Source organism: Haliotis asinina, chromosome 14 (genome assembly GCF_037392515.1).
Source record: "Haliotis asinina isolate JCU_RB_2024 chromosome 14, JCU_Hal_asi_v2, whole genome shotgun sequence".
Taxonomy (NCBI): Eukaryota; Metazoa; Mollusca; class Gastropoda; order Lepetellida; family Haliotidae; genus Haliotis; species Haliotis asinina.
In genome coordinates, this window is record NC_090293.1 from 40920040 (window position 1) to 40939160 (window position 19121).

The 19121-nt window shown below is 41.7% G+C and overlaps 1 protein-coding gene across 1 annotated transcript in view; it reads right to left on the reverse strand.

The window, feature by feature from the left end:
* The window catches only part of LOC137261413 (uncharacterized), a 71454-nt gene extending 53172 nt beyond the window's left edge, over positions 1-18282 (reverse strand). Inside the window, exons 1-7 of the mRNA XM_067799159.1 lie at positions 18198-18282; positions 17082-17183; positions 16662-16883; positions 16442-16557; positions 15907-16027; positions 15458-15630; positions 13856-13978 (exon numbers count right to left, since the gene is read on the reverse strand). Coding sequence (XP_067655260.1) covers positions 13856-13978; positions 15458-15630; positions 15907-16027; positions 16442-16557; positions 16662-16883; positions 17082-17183; positions 18198-18216 — 876 coding nt within the window. The 5' untranslated portion in view covers positions 18217-18282. The remainder of the gene's footprint in view (positions 1-13855; positions 13979-15457; positions 15631-15906; positions 16028-16441; positions 16558-16661; positions 16884-17081; positions 17184-18197) is intronic.
* Between the last annotated feature and the right edge of the window lie 839 nt (positions 18283-19121).

Consider the following 19121-nt stretch of genomic DNA (forward strand, 5'->3'; position numbering starts at 1 on the left):
ACAATAATTGTCTGAGTCATCACAGAGACAGTTCACTCACAAATACAGGTAGGTCTCCAACAATATACATCCATACTCACATGTCAACAACATTGCCTGAGTCATCACAGAGACAGTTCACTCACAAATACAGGTATGTCTCCAACAATATACATGTACATCCATACCCACATGTCAACAACATTCCCTGAGTCAACACAGAGACAGTTCACTCACAAATACAGGTATGTCTCCAACAATATACATCCATACTCACATGTCAACAACATTGCCTGAGTCATCACAGAGACAGTTCACTCACAAATACAGGTATGTCTCCAACAATATGCATCTAAACCAACATGTCAACAACATTGTCTGAGTCATCACAGAGACAGTTCACTCACAAATACAGGTATGTCTCCAACAATATACATCCATACTCACATGTCAACAACAATACCTGAGTCATCACAGAGACAGTTTACCCACAAATACAGGTATGTCTCCAACAATATACATCCATACCCACATGTCAACAACATTGTCTGAGTCATCACAGAGACAGTTCACTCACAAACACAGGTATGTCTCCAACAATATACATCCACACTCACATGTCAACAACAATACCTGAGTCATCACAGAGACAGTTCACTCACAAATACAGGTATGTCTCCAACAATATACATCCATACCCACATGTCAACAACATTGTCTGAGTCATCACAGTGAGAGTTCACCCACAAATACAGGTATGTCTCCAACAATATACATCCATACTCACATGTCAACAACATTGTCTGAGTCATCACAGAGACAGTTCACTCACAAATACAGGTATGTCTCCAACAATATACATCCATACTCACATGTCAACAACATTCCCTGAGTCATCACAGAGACAGTTCACTCACAAATACAGGTAGGTCTCCAACAATATACATCCATACCCACATGTCAACAACATTCCCTGAGTCATCACAGAGACAGTTCACTCACAAATACAGGTATGTCTCCAACAATATACATCCATACACACATGTCAACAACATTCCTTGAGTCATCACAGTGACAGTTCACCCACAAATACAGGTATGTCTCCAACAATATACATCCATACCCACATGTCAACAACATTCCTTGAGTCATCACAGTGACAGTTCACCCACAAATACAGGTGTGTCTCCAACAATATACATCCATACTCACATGTCAACAACATTGCCTGAGTCATCACAGTGACAGTTCACTCACAAATACAGGTAGGTCTCCAACAATATACATCCATACCCACATGTCAACAACATTGCCTGAGTCATCACAGAGACAGTTCACTCACAAATACAGGTATGTTTCCAACAATATACATCCATACCCACATGTCAACAACTTTCCTTGAGTCATCACAGTGACAGTTCACCCACAAATACAGGTATGTCTCCAACAATATACATCCATACCCACATGTCAACAACAATACCTGAGTCATCACAGTGACAGTTTACTCACAAATACAGGTAGGTCTCCAAAAATATACATCCATTCCCACATGTCAACAACATTCCCTGAGTCATCACAGTGACAGTTCACCCACAAATACAGGCAGGTCTCCAACAATATACATCCATACCCACATGTCAACAAAATTCCTTGAGTCATCACAGAGACAGTTCACTCACAAATACAGGTATGTCTCCAACAATATACATCCATACTCACATGTCAACAACAATACCTGAGTTATCACAGTGACCGTTCACCCACAAATACAGGTATGTCTCCAACAATATACATCCATACCCACATGTCAACAACATTACCTGAGTCATCACAGAAATAGTTCACTCACAAATACAGGTATGTCTCCAACAATATACATCCATACTCACATGTCAACAACATTCCTTGAGTCATCACAGAGACAGTTCACCCACAAATACAGGTATGTCTCCAACAATATACATCCATACCCACATGTCAACAACATTGTCTGAGTCATCACAGAGACAGTTCACTCACAAATACAGGTATGTCTCCAACAATATACATCCATACTCACATGTCAACAACATTGTCTGAGTCATCACAGAGACAGTTCACTCACAAATACAGGTAGGTCTCCAACAATATACATCCATACCCACATGTCAACAACATTCCCTGAGTCATCACAGAGACAGTTCACTCACAAATACAGGTATGTCTCCAACAATATACATCCATACACACATGTCAACAACATTCCTTGAGTCATCACAGTGACAGTTCACCCACAAAAACAGGTATGTCTCCAACAATATACATCCATACCCACATGTCAACAACATTCCTTGAGTCATCACAGTGACAGTTCACCCACAAAAACAGGTGTGTCTCCAACAATATACATCCATACTCACATGTCAACAACATTGCCTGAGTCATCACAGTGACAGTTCACTCACAAATACAGGTAGGTCTCCAACAATATACATCCATACCCACATGTCAACAACATTCCCTGAGTCATCACAGAGACAGTTCACTCACAAATACAGGTATGTCTCCAACAATATACATCCACACTGACATGTCAACAACTTCCCTTGAGTCATCACAGTGACAGTTCACCCACAAATACAGGTATGTCTCCAACAATATACATCCATACCCACATGTCAACAACAATACCTGAGTCATCACAGTGACAGTTTACTCACAAATACAGGTAGGTCTCCAAAAATATACATCCATTCCCACATGTCAACAACATTCCCTGAGTCATCACAGTGACAGTTCACCCACAAATACAGGCAGGTCTCCAACAATATACATCCATACCCACATGTCAACAAAATTCCTTGAGTCATCACAGAGACAGTTCACTCACAAATACAGGTATGTCTCCAACAATATACATCCATACTCACATGTCAACAACAATACCTGAGTTATCACAGTGACCGTTCACCCACAAATACAGGTATGTCTCCAACAATATACATCCATACCCACATGTCAACAACATTACCTGAGTCATCACAGAAATAGTTCACTCACAAATACAGGTAGGTCTCCAACAATATACATCCATACTCACATGTCAACAACATTCCTTGAGTCATCACAGAGACAGTTCACCCACAAATACAGGTATGTCTCCAACAATATACATCCATACCCACATGTCAACAACATTGTCTGAGTCATCACAGAGACAGTTCACTCACAAATACAGGTATGTCTCCAACAATATACATCCACACTCACATGTCAACAACATTGTCTGAGTCATCACAGTGACAGTTGTCCCACAAATACAGGTAGGTCTCCAACAATATACATCCACACTCACATGTCAACAACATTCCCTGAGTCATCACAATGACAGTTCACTCTCCAATACAGGTATGTCTCCAACAATATACATCCATACTCACATGTCAAGAACATTCCCTGAGTCATCACTGAGACAGTTCACCCACAAATACAGGTATGTCTCCAAAAATATACATCCATACTCACATGTCAACAACATTCCTTGAGTCATCACAGTGACAGTTGTCCCACAAGTACAGGTAGGTCTCCAACAATATACATCCACACTCACATGTCAACAACATTCCCTGAGTCATCACAGAGACAGTTCACTCACAAATACAGGTAGGTCTCCAACAATATACATCCATACCCACATGTCAACAACATTCCCTGAGTCATCACAGAGACAGTTCACTCACAAATACAGGTATGTCTCCAACAATATACATCCATACACACATGTCAACAACATTCCTTGAGTCATCACAGTGACAGTTCACCCACAAATACAGGTATGTCTCCAACAATATACATCCATACCCACATGTCAACAACATTCCTTGAGTCATCACAGTGACAGTTCACCCACAAATACAGGTGTGTCTCCAACAATATACATCCATACTCACATGTCAACAACATTGCCTGAGTCATCACAGTGACAGTTCACTCACAAATACAGGTATGTCTCCAACAATATACATCCATACCCACATGTCAACAACATTGCCTGAGTCATCACAGAGACAGTTCACTCACAAATACAGGTATGTTTCCAACAATATACATCCACACTGACATGTCAACAACTTTCCTTGAGTCATCACAGTGACAGTTCACCCACAAATACAGGTATGTCTCCAACAATATACATCCATACCCACATGTCAACAACAATACCTGAGTCATCACAGTGACAGTTTACTCACAAATACAGGTAGGTCTCCAAAAATATACATCCATTCCCACATGTCAACAACATTCCCTGAGTCATCACAGTGACAGTTCACCCACAAATACAGGCAGGTCTCCAACAATATACATCCATACCCACATGTCAACAAAATTCCTTGAGTCATCACAGAGACAGTTCACTCACAAATACAGGTATGTCTCCAACAATATACATCCATACTCACATGTCAACAACAATACCTGAGTAATCACAGTGACCGTTCACCCACAAATACAGGTATGTCTCCAACAATATACATCCATACCCACATGTCAACAACATTACCTGAGTCATCACAGAAATAGTTCACTCACAAATACAGGTATGTCTCCAACAATATACATCCATACTCACATGTCAACAACATTCCTTGAGTCATCACAGAGACAGTTCACCCACAAATACAGGTATGTCTCCAACAATATACATCCATACCCACATGTCAACAACATTGTCTGAGTCATCACAGAGACAGTTCACTCACAAATACAGGTATGTCTCCAACAATATACATCCATACTCACATGTCAACAACATTGTCTGAGTCATCACAGAGACAGTTCACTCACAAATACAGGTAGGTCTCCAACAATATACATCCATACCCACATGTCAACAACATTCCCTGAGTCATCACAGAGACAGTTCACTCACAAATACAGGTATGTCTCCAACAATATACATCCATACACACATGTCAACAACATTCCTTGAGTCATCACAGTGACAGTTCACCCACAAAAACAGGTATGTCTCCAACAATATACATCCATACCCACATGTCAACAACATTCCTTGAGTCATCACAGTGACAGTTCACCCACAAAAACAGGTGTGTCTCCAACAATATACATCCATACTCACATGTCAACAACATTGCCTGAGTCATCACAGTGACAGTTCACTCACAAATACAGGTATGTCTCCAACAATATACATCCATACCCACATGTCAACAACATTCCCTGAGTCATCACAGAGACAGTTCACTCACAAATACAGGTATGTCTCCAACAATATACATCCACACTGACATGTCAACAACTTCCCTTGAGTCATCACAGTGACAGTTCACCCACAAATACAGGTATGTCTCCAACAATATACATCCATACCCACATGTCAACAACAATACCTGAGTCATCACAGTGACAGTTTACTCACAAATACAGGTAGGTCTCCAAAAATATACATCCATTCCCACATGTCAACAACATTCCCTGAGTCATCACAGTGACAGTTCACCCACAAATACAGGCAGGTCTCCAACAATATACATCCATACCCACATGTCAACAAAATTCCTTGAGTCATCACAGAGACAGTTCACTCACAAATACAGGTATGTCTCCAACAATATACATCCATACTCACATGTCAACAACATTGCCTGAGTTATCACAGTGACCGTTCACCCACAAATACAGGTATGTCTCCAACAATATACATCCATACCCACATGTCAACAACATTACCTGAGTCATCACAGAAATAGTTCACTCACAAATACAGGTATGTCTCCAACAATATACATCCATACTCACATGTCAACAACATTCCTTGAGTCATCACAGAGACAGTTCACCCACAAATACAGGTATGTCTCCAACAATATACATCCATACCCACATGTCAACAACATTGTCTGAGTCATCACAGAGACAGTTCACCCACAAATACAGGTATGTCTCCAACAATATACATCCACACTCACATGTCAACAACATTGTCTGAGTCATCACAGTGACAGTTGTCCCACAAATACAGGTAGGTCTCCAACAATATACATCCACACTCACATGTCAACAACATTCCCTGAGTCATCACAATGACAGTTCACTCTCCAATACAGGTATGTCTCCAACAATATACATCCATACTCACATGTCAAGAACATTCCCTGAGTCATCACTGAGACAGTTCACCCACAAATACAGGTATGTCTCCAAAAATATACATCCATACTCACATGTCAACAACATTGCCTGAGTCATCACGGAGACAGTTCAGTCACAAATACAGGTATGTCTCCAACAATATATAACCACACTCACATGTCAACAACATTCCTTGAGTCATCACAGTGACAGTTCACCCACAAACACAGGTATGTCTCCAACAAAATACATCCAAATCCACATGTCAACAACATTGCCTGAGTCATCACAGAGACAGTTCACCCACAAATACAGGTATGTTTCCAACAATATACATCCACACTCACATGTCAACAACAATACCTGAGTCATCACAGTGACAGTTCAACCACAAATACAGCTAGGTCTCCAACAATATACCTCCACACTCGCACGTAAATACCATTCCCTGAGTCATCACAGAGACAGTTCACTCACAAATACAGGTAGGTCTCCAACAATATACATCCACACTCACATGTCAACAACATTGCCTGAGTCATCACAGAGACAGTTCACTCACAAATACAGGTATGTCTCCAACAATATACATCCATGCTCACATGTCAACAACATTTACTGAGTCATCACAGAGACAGTTCACCCACAAATACAGGTATGTCTCCAACAATATACATCCATACTCACATGTCAACAACATTGCCTGAGTCATCACAGAGACAGTTCACTCACAAATACAGGTAGGTCTCCAACAATATACATCCATACTCACATGTCAACAACATTCCTTGAGTCATCACAGAGACAGTTCACTCACAAATACAGGTAGGTGTCTAACAATATACATCCATACTCACATGTCAACAAAATTGCCTGAGTCATCACAGAGACAATTCACTCACAAATACAGGTAGGTCTCCAACAATATACATCCATACTCACATGTCAACAACATTCCTTGAGTCATCACAGAGACAGTTCACTCACAAATACAGGTATGTCTCCAACAATATACATCCATGCTCACATGTCAACAACATTGCCTGAGTCATCACAGAGACAGTTCACTCACAAATACAGGTAGGTCTCCAACAATATACATCCATACTCACATGTCAACAACATTGCCTGAGTCATCACAGAGACAGTTCACTCACAAATACAGGTAGGTCTCCAACAATATACATCCATACTCACATGTCAACAACATTCCTTGAGTCATCACAGAGACAGTTCACTCACAAATACAGGTATGTCTCCAACAATATACATCCATACACACATGTCAACAACATTGCCTGAGTCATCACAGTGACAGTTCACCCACAAATACAGGTATGTCTCCAACAATATACATCCACACCCACATGTCAACAACATTCCCTGAGTCATCACAGAGACAGTTCACCCACAAATACAGGTATGTCTCCAAAAATATACATCCATACTCACATGTCAACAACATTGCCTGAGTCATCACGGAGACAGTTCAGTCACAAATACAGGTATGTCTCCAACAATATATAACCACACTCACATGTCAACAACATTCCTTGAGTCATCACAGTGACAGTTCACCCACAAACACAGGTATGTCTCCAACAAAATACATCCAAATCCACATGTCAACAACATTGCCTGAGTCATCACAGAGACAGTTCACCCACAAATACAGGTATGTTTCCAACAATATACATCCACACTCACATGTCAACAACAATACCTGAGTCATCACAGTGACAGTTCAACCACAAATACAGCTAGGTCTCCAACAATATACCTCCACACTCGCACGTAAATACCATTCCCTGAGTCATCACAGAGACAGTTCACTCACAAATACAAGTATGTCTCCAACAATATACATCCACACTCACATGTCAACAACATTGCCTGAGTCATCACAGAGACAGTTCACTCACAAATACAGGTATGTCTCCAACAATATACATCCATACACACATGTCAACAACATTGCCTGAGTCATCACAGTGACAGTTCACCCACAAATACAGGTATGTCTCCAACAATATACATCCACACCCACATGTCAACAACATTCCCTGAGTCATCACAGAGACAGTTCACCCACAAATACAGGTATGTCTCCAAAAATATACATCCATACTCACATGTCAACAACATTGCCTGAGTCATCACGGAGACAGTTCAGTCACAAATACAGGTATGTCTCCAACAATATATAACCACACTCACATGTCAACAACATTCCTTGAGTCATCACAGTGACAGTTCACCCACAAACACAGGTATGTCTCCAACAAAATACATCCAAATCCACATGTCAACAACATTGCCTGAGTCATCACAGAGACAGTTCACCCACAAATACAGGTATGTTTCCAACAATATACATCCACACTCACATGTCAACAACAATACCTGAGTCATCACAGTGACAGTTCAACCACAAATACAGCTAGGTCTCCAACAATATACCTCCACACTCGCACGTAAATACCATTCCCTGAGTCATCACAGAGACAGTTCACTCACAAATACAAGTATGTCTCCAACAATATACATCCACACTCACATGTCAACAACATTGCCTGAGTCATCACAGAGACAGTTCACTCACAAATACAGGTATGTCTCCAACAATATACATCCATGCTCACATGTCAACAACATTTACTGAGTCATCACAGAGACAGTTCACCCACAAATACAGGTAGGTCTCCAACAATATACATCCATACTCACATGTCAACAACATTGCCTGAGTCATCACAGAGACAGTTCACTCACAAATACAGGTAGGTCTCCAACAATATACATCCATACTCACATGTCAACAACATTCCTTGAGTCATCACAGAGACAGTTCACTCACAAATACAGGTAGGTGTCCAACAATATACATCCATACTCACATGTCAACAACATTGCCTGAGTCATCACAGAGACAGTTCACTCACAAATACAGGTAGGTCTCCAACAATATACATCCATACTCACATGTCAACAACATTCCTTGAGTCATCACAGAAACAGTTCACTCACAAATACAGGTATGTCTCCAACAATATACATCCATACTCACATGTCAACAACATTGCCTGAGTCATCACAGAGACAGTTCACTCACAAATACAGGTAGGTCTCCAACAATATACATCCATACTCACATGTCAACAACATTGCCTGAGTCATCACAGAGACAGTTCACTCACAAATACAGGTATGTCTCCAACAATATACATCCATACTCACATGTCAACAACATTCCTTGAGTCATCACAGAGACAGTTCACTCACAAATACAGGTATGTCTCCAACAATATACATCCATACACACATGTCAACAACATTGCCTGAGTCATCACAGTGACAATTCACCCACAAATACAGGTATGTCTCCAACAATATACATCCACACCCACATGTCAACAACATTCCCTTAGTCATCACAGAGACAGTTCACCCACAAATACAGGTATGTCTCCAACAATATACATCCATACCCACATGTCAACAACATTGTCTGAGTCATCACAGAGACAGTTCACTCACAAATACAGGTATGTCTCCAACAATATACATCCATACCCACATGTCAACAACATTGTCTGAGTCATCACAGAGACAGTTCACTCACAAATACAGGTATGTCTCCAACAATATACATCCATACTCACATGTCAACAACATTGCCTGACTCATCACAGAGACAGTTCACTCACAAATACAGGTATGTCTCCAACAATATACATCCATACCCACATGTCAACAACATTGTCTGAGTCATCACAGAGACAGTTCACTCACAAATACAGGTATGTCTCCAACAATATACATCCATACTCACATGTCAACAACATTGCCTGAGTCATCACAGAGACAGTTCACTCACAAATACAGGTATGTCTCCAACAGTATACATCCATACTCACATGTCAACAACATTGCCTGAGTCATCACAGTGACAGTTCACTCACAAATACAGGTAGGTCTCCAACAATATACATCCATACTCACATGTCAACAACATTGTCTGAGTCATCACAGAGACAGTTCACTCACAAATACAGGTTGTCTCCAACAATATACATCAACACTCACATGTCAACAACAATACCTGAGTCATCACAGAGACAGTTCACTCACAAATACAGGTATGTCTCCAACAATATACATCCATACCCACATGTCAACAACATTGTCTGAGTCATCACAGAGACAGTTCACTCACAAATACAGGTATGTCTCCAACAATATACATCCATACTCACATGTCAAGAACATTCCCTGAGTCATCACTGAGACAGTTCACCCACAAATACAGGTATGTCTCCAAAAATATACATCCATACTCACATGTCAACAACATTGCCTGAGTCATCACGGAGACAGTTCACTCACAAATACAGGTATGTCTCCAACAATATATAACCACACTCACATGTCAACAACATTCCTTGAGTCATCACAGTGACAGTTCACCCACAAACACAGGTATGTCTCCAACAAAATACATCCATATCCACATGTCAACAACATTGCCTGAGTCATCACAGAGACAGTTCACCCACAAATACAGGTATGTCTCCAACAATATACATCCATACTCACATGTCAACAACATTGTCTGAGTCATCACAGAGACAGTTCACTCACAAATACAGGTAGGTCTCCAACAATATACATCCATACTCACATGTCAACAACATTCCTTGAGTCATCACAGAGACAGTTCACTCACAAATACAGGTAGGTGTCCAACAATATACATCCATACTCACATGTCAACAACATTGCCTGAGTCATCACAGAGACAGTTCACTCACAAATACAGGTAGGTCTCCAACAATATACATCCATACTCACATGTCAACAACATTCCTTGAGTCATCACAGAGACAGTTCACTCACAAATACAGGTATGTCTCCAACAATATACATCCATACTCACATGTCAACAACATTGCCTGAGTCATCACAGAGACAGTTCACTCACAAATACAGGTAGGTCTCCAACAATATACATCCATACTCACATGTCAACAACATTGCCTGAGTCATCACAGAGACAGTTCACTCACAAATACAGGTAGGTCTCCAACAATATACATCCATACTCACATGTCAACAACATTCCTTGAGTCATCACAGAGACAGTTCACTCACAAATACAGGTATGTCTCCAACAATATACATCCATACACACATGTCAACAACATTGCCTGAGTCATCACAGTGACAATTCACCCACAAATACAGGTATGTCTCCAACAATATACATCCACACCCACATGTCAACAACATTCCCTGAGTCATCACAGAGACAGTTCACCCACAAATACAGGTATGTCTCCAACAATATACATCCATACCCACATGTCAACAACATTGTCTGAGTCATCACAGAGACAGTTCACTCACAAATACAGGTATGTCTCCAACAATATACATCCATACCCACATGTCAACAACATTGTCTGAGTCATCACAGAGACAGTTCACTCACAAATACAGGTATGTCTCCAACAATATACATCCATACTCACATGTCAACAACATTGCCTGACTCATCACAGAGACAGTTCACTCACAAATACAGGTATGTCTCCAACAATATACATCCATACCCACATGTCAACAACATTGTCTGAGTCATCACAGAGACAGTTCACTCACAAATACAGGTATGTCTCCAACAATATACATCCATACTCACATGTCAACAACATTGCCTGAGTCATCACAGAGACAGTTCACTCACAAATACAGGTATGTCTCCAACAGTATGCATCCATACTCACATGTCAACAACATTGCCTGAGTCATCACAGTGACAGTTCACTCACAAATACAGGTAGGTCTCCAACAATATACATCCATACTCACATGTCAACAACATTGTCTGAGTCATCACAGAGACAGTTCACTCACAAATACAGGTTGTCTCCAACAATATACATCAACACTCACATGTCAACAACAATACCTGAGTCATCACAGAGACAGTTCACTCACAAATACAGGTATGTCTCCAACAATATACATCCATACCCACATGTCAACAACATTGTCTGAGTCATCACAGAGACAGTTCACTCACAAATACAGGTATGTCTCCAACAATATACATCCATACTCACATGTCAAGAACATTCCCTGAGTCATCACTGAGACAGTTCACCCACAAATACAGGTATGTCTCCAAAAATATACATCCATACTCACATGTCAACAACATTGCCTGAGTCATCACGGAGACAGTTCACTCACAAATACAGGTATGTCTCCAACAATATATAACCACACTCACATGTCAACAACATTCCTTGAGTCATCACAGTGACAGTTCACCCACAAACACAGGTATGTCTCCAACAAAATACATCCATATCCACATGTCAACAACATTGCCTGAGTCATCACAGAGACAGTTCACCCACAAATACAGGTATGTCTCCAACAATATACATCCATACTCACATGTCAACAACATTGTCTGAGTCATCACAGAGACAGTTCACTCACAAATACAGGTAGGTCTCCAACAATATACATCCATACTCACATGTCAACAACATTCCTTGAGTCATCACAGAGACAGTTCACTCACAAATACAGGTAGGTCTCCAACAATATACATCCATACTCACATGTCAACAACATTGCCTGAGTCATCACAGAGACAGTTCACTCACAAATACAGGTAGGTCTCCAACAATATACATCCATACTCACATGTCAACAACATTCCTTGAGTCATCACAGAGACAGTTCACTCACAAATACAGGTATGTCTCCAACAATATACATCCATACTCACATGTCAACAACATTGCCTGAGTCATCACAAAGACAGTTCACTCACAAATACAGGTAGGTCTCCAACAATATACATCCATACTCACATGTCAACAACATTGCCTGAGTCATCACAGAGACAGTTCACTCACAAATACAGGTAGGTCTCCAACAATATACATCCATACTCACATGTCAACAACATTCCTTGAGTCATCACAGAGACAGTTCACTCACAAATACAGGTATGTCTCCAACAGTATACATCCATACCCACATGTCAACAACATTGTCTGAGTCATCACAGAGACAGTTCACTCACAAATACAGGCATGTCTCCAACAATATACATCCATACTCACATGTCAACAACATTCCCTGAGTCATCACAGAGACAGTTCACTCACAAATACAGGTATGTCTCCAACAATATACATCCATACCCACATGTCAACAACATTGCCTGAGTCATCACAGAGACAGTTCAACCACAAATACAGGTATGTCTCCAAAAATATACATCCACACTCACATGTCAACAACATTCCTTGAGTCATCACAGAGACAGTTCACCCACAAATACAGGTATGTCTCCGTACAACACAGGAGAGAAGCTTTGGAGAAGTGCTATTAATATTTGATCTCTTTTAAAACTATATATCTTGAATATTGTGAGTGTGGAGGCGGGTTGGAAATGAATTTTAATTGTAATGAGAAAACGAAATGCAAAGCAGTAGAGATGTTTTTGTGAAGTGCATTTAATGTTTGATCTCTTTCATAGCTATATATCCTCATTAGTGTAAGAAGTAAGGCACGTGTGTAGGAAGGTGAATATTAAGGTAGGCCGCGTTCCTGTGGGTTAATATGTTCCAGGGGGCAAAGTTCCTGGATTTGATCAGACAGTAAACAGTTCAACGATGATCTTAACAAATACTATGATTTTAACAACGATGCCAACCTCATCAAACGTGATCTTGTGTAAGTCCATGTCTGTGACCTCCATCAGCATGTAGAACTGGTCAGCGATGACTGGCATCTCTTTGGTGAGTGGTCGGCCTGGACAGAAGATTCCGGGCGGAGTCTGGACATACAGGTGGCCGGAACACAGGCGTTAACACAAGAAGATTGTAAAACAACGCTATGATCGATGTGAATCCGTCACAAGCATGGCGTATTGTTTTTGTGTGAGCGTAAATATAAACCTGTTTCACCTTAAAGGTGACTCACATACATGTGTATCTGGTTCGCGTGAATGCTCCCTCGTATACATGTATATCTGCTCCACGTGAGTGAATGAGTTTAGTTTTACGTCGCTTTTTTGTAATGCTTCAACAATATCACGGCTGGGAACACCGGGAATAGGCCTCACACATACTACCCATGTGGGGAATCGAACACGGGTTTTTTGGCGTTACAAGCGGAACGCTTTAACCACTAGGTTATCCCACTGCCCCTGGTTCGTGTGAATATTGTCTCATATGCATTGTTTATCTGGTTCTCGTAAAATGTTCGCATCTCACCAGGAATGCATCTTGGGGGAATGTTGGGATTGGTGTAAAGTTCGCATCTCACCAGGAATGCATCTTGGGGGAATGTTGGAATTGGTGTAAAGTTCGCATCTCACCAGGAATGCATCTTGGGGGAATGTTGGGATTGGTGTAAAGTTCGCATCTCACCAGGAATGCATCTTGGGGGAATGTTGGAATTGGTGTAAAGTTCGCATCTCACCAGGAATGCATCTTGGGGGAATGTTGGGATTGGTGTAAAGTTCGCATCTCACCAGGAATGCATCTTGGGGGAATGTTGGGATTGGTGTAAAGTTCGCATCTCACCAGGAATGCATCTTGGGGGAATGTTGGGATTGGTGTAAAGTTCGCATCTCACCAGGAATGCATCTTGGGGGAATGTTGGGATTGGTGTAAAGTTCGCATCTCACCAGGAATGCATCTTGGGGGAATGTTGGGATTGGTGTAAAGTTCGCATCTCACCAGGAATGCATCTTGGGGGAATGTTGGGATTGGTGTAAAGTTCGCATCTCACCAGGAATGCATCTTGGGGGAATGTTGGGATTGGTGTAAAGTTCGCATCTCACCAGGAATGCATCTTGGGGGAATGTTGGGATTGGTGTAAAGTTCGCATCTCGCCAGGAATGCATCTTGGGGGAATGTTGGGATTGGTGTAAAGTTCGCATCTCGCCAGGAATGCATCTTGGGGGAATGTTGGGATTGGTGTAAAGTTCGCATCTCGCCAGGAATGCATCTTGGGGGAATGTTGGGATTGGTGTAAAGTTCGCGTCTCACCAGGAATGCATCTTGGGGGAATGTTGGGATTGGTGTAAAGTTCGCATCTCACCAGGAATGCATCTTGGGGGAATGTTGGGATTGGTGTAAAGTTCGCATCTCACCAGGAATGCATCTTGGGGGAATGTTGGGATTGGTGTAAAGTTCGCATCTCACCAGGAATGCATCTTGGGGGAATGTTGGGATTGGTGTAAAGTTCGCATCTCACCAGGAATGCATCTTGGGGGAATGTTGGAATTGGTGTAAAGTTCGCATCTCACCAGGAATGCATCTTGGGGGAATGTTGGGATTGGTGTAAAGTCGACGAAGTCGCCGACGACTTGGTACTCCTGTACAGAGGTGTTGTTGTGCCGCTTGGAGTGCAACATCATCTGTACCGGGAATGGCTCAGTCGGCGGCAGCTGGGGATTCATCCAAGCCTGTTCTGAGTCGTCTGCCAATCACAACAATCATCTGGTGACGACAAACATGCAGGTACTACTTTGAAATTTCTGGTTTGTCAGGTGTGGTTGGATTTATATTTTCATGCATGTTTTTTTTTACAAAACAACATATATAATTACTTATACTCTATATAATCTGTTATTACATTCCAGGCATGGTTTCAAACATTTTCTCTTCTATTCATAAATTTGATATCGCTGATTTAGAGGCCAAGGTAGTATTAAAGTTTTCGTGATACACTTGTGATACACCATGCGTTACCTACTGCGAAAGAATAGCCTCGCGCTGGTGGTGATGTCAATGGAAAAGTCATACATGCAGGCACTCCATTCACTGACGGGGTACGACCGGATGACCTCCACAGTGGAATTATTCACATATCGAGTCTGGCAACAAGAACATGCCGTCATGGCATTTGAAGGGAAACTTGTTGGTAGCTTGTGCAATATACCGCTTCCAACTACTTCATATAGGTTTTGTTAAGATGTTTTAACGCGACAAGAACCTATGTTCCACAGGCTATATAACATCAACAGGCGCCTGAACCACATAAGCCTACTGTCGGGGATCATTTCCTAACAGGAGTCCCTATAGGGCTATGTAAGGTGCACGTGAGATTCATATTGTCATATTCTCGTGTTGGGAGGATAAGAAGTAAATTCTCCAGAGGCATTATAAATAAGGGTTGCTGCTTAGATTACATGTAGATTGATATACGGAAGAGGGTTATATTTGCAGGAACTTAATGAAACACTTTATTGACTGGTTCCCGCAGTAGGACCGAACAGTAGGGGACTTACGTCCTTGGAGGCTATCATGGCACGGTACAGCAGCATGAGGGATGTGAGCCACGGTTTGCCGTCGTAACGGTACATCTGTGTTCCAATCTGGCTCACGCTGCACGCCCCCATAGCGTCTGAAACACAGGATTTGGACTGTTCATCCCTTCATCGCTTTCCTCATCACATTTGTGTTTCTGAAGCAGTTTCCTCTGACAAGACTACTCGCTGTATGACTTACTCTGACTGTCTGGAAGCTGAATGGTGAGCACCACGTCATTACTGTAATCAAAGATGACCTTGACCTTCTGTAGGGGTGGTATCTGGATGTAGAGACTGTCTAGCTTCCGTTCATCGTCGTAGTACTCTCTCACGTTGTACGTCCGCTCACTGATGAGTTCTCGCCAGTCCATGTTGACGGAGTACAGTTTGCCGGTCGTGATAGCAGGGGGAGGGGCAATCACTGGAATAAGGTCGGAATTATATCTGCGGAAACATCGTGCATGCTAAAAGGAAACAGTATGGGTATTTTATGGATTGATAGCTGGAAATAGTTCCAAACCAGCGCATATAAAGTGCACGTCCAAACCAGAGCGTATGAAGTGCACTTGCAAGCTGCTGTACAAGATGTACTTATATGGTGAATGTTGTGTAGACGTACTTTCCTGGGCTGCCGGCGAACATACTGTTTCATCCAGGCCATCAGCAGCGCACTGCACACTGACCACCATGACCGCCGCCAGGGTCAGCAATATAGACATATCTGTGGAACAGTAGTGGTGAAATGAGGTAGATGCCTGTGCTTGGGGACAAACAAGAATATGAACAGAACAGACGCAGGCCAGGTGACTTAGTGTCATTGTGACCGACAGTGTGACTACGTTGACTGTGAGTCGTTGTACACTGATTGTGTAACTACGCTGACTGTGAATCATAGTGCACTGTTTGTGTGACTACATTGACTGTGTTGTTTCACAGTGTACTGATTGTGTAACTACGTTGACTGTGTTTCATAGTGTACTGATTGTGTGACTACGTTGACTGCGTGTTCCAGTGCACTGATTATGTGACTACGTTGACGGTGTGTCACAGTGCACTGATCGTGTGACTACGTTGACTGTGCTTCTTAGTGCACTGATTGTGACTACGATGACTGTGCTTCATAGTGTACTGATTGTGTGACTACGCTGGCCTTGTGTAATAGTGCCCTGATAGTGTGACTACGTTGATTGTGTATCACAGGTGACTGATTGTGTGCCTACACTGACTGTGTCACAGTGCACTGATTATGTTATATCCGTCACTATGAATGGTAGCAAGCCACTCCTCAACCTTGAATGTCTTGCTACTTCCGTCACGGTTAACGCGTTGCCAAGGCATGCAGACAGTGACTCTTTATCTTACACTGATGCTACAGATGAAACACAGTGGAATATTTTCTGAAGATCCAGGCAGTTTGAAAAAAAAATACTTTTCAGGAATCCGCGAACATGTACATTGGGGGAATATCAACGAAAAAAATCATTTTACCGAAACTGCCGTTGTCTCATTGAATCTCAAGGCTGGCAACGGCCCATGTTACCTACTCGATCACAAATTTGCATTCGCTGGTATCAACACACAACAGTCTTTCTATAGCATTCTATGCGACTCATCTCTAACCACGAAAGTCATGGCATCCAGGATATAACGGCATCCATCATCAATGTTCACTTCAATTTTCAGTGTTCTCATATCAAAACAATATGATACGATATATTGGAAAAATATGTCTCACCTCCCGTCATGAATATCATTCTAACGTTGGTAGAGAGAAATACACATCCATGTTGGTATCGTTTAACACTGATTATAGGTCGCTGATATCTGCTGGACAGAGTATCAGCTGCATACATAGACATGATAACACGATAGCACATAGATAACGGTGTCCCCGAAGTAATCAGCTTGGTTTAACACCGTTTTGGCAGCAGGTCATTCATACCACGACGACTTACTACCAATGCCAACGAGTACAGGAATGATATTTTGTTTATTTGTTTCGTTCGTACAAAGTGGAGGCGGCTGGCATATGTACAGCAGCAGCTCTACATATGGAAATGCGGTGCCTTAGACTGCTGGACTTCCCATACCTCTCAATAAGAGGTGGGTAGGTTGGACGTCATCGGTTACTTAGCCGCGTATCAGCTTAAAATGGAATTAATATAACTGGATGTGGTTTACCAAGGTGGTGTGAGCACTTACAAGGTATTTCGAACCCCGGGTTCTGTTCAGGGTCCAGATCTTTGTACAAACACGAACCGCCTTCCAATGCTGGTTATTGTTTTCTGCTTTTGTGAACTTTTATACAAGAAAAGTAAGATTTCTGGATGTCTACTTCTTTGTTGTGAACAACACGAAGCTGCCTAGTGTACGCTCACCTAAACCCTGCATGTGTCTGCCTAAACCCTGCATATGTCTGCCGAAAGATGGGAGTGCAAACGGTCTAAATTTCCAGATGCTGAGATTATTTTCCGCTTGTGACATGTCACATGTTACTTGTGATGTATCAGGAATGCTGCCTCGTAGACAAAATGCCAGATACAGAATGAAGTATTAATACCTAATACACATGTGTTGAACCAAACCAACCTAACTGGTGTGCAGATTTCAACAGGTTTTGCCTCCTTTTTGTAATGTCCTTAGACAGCACTCGGATACA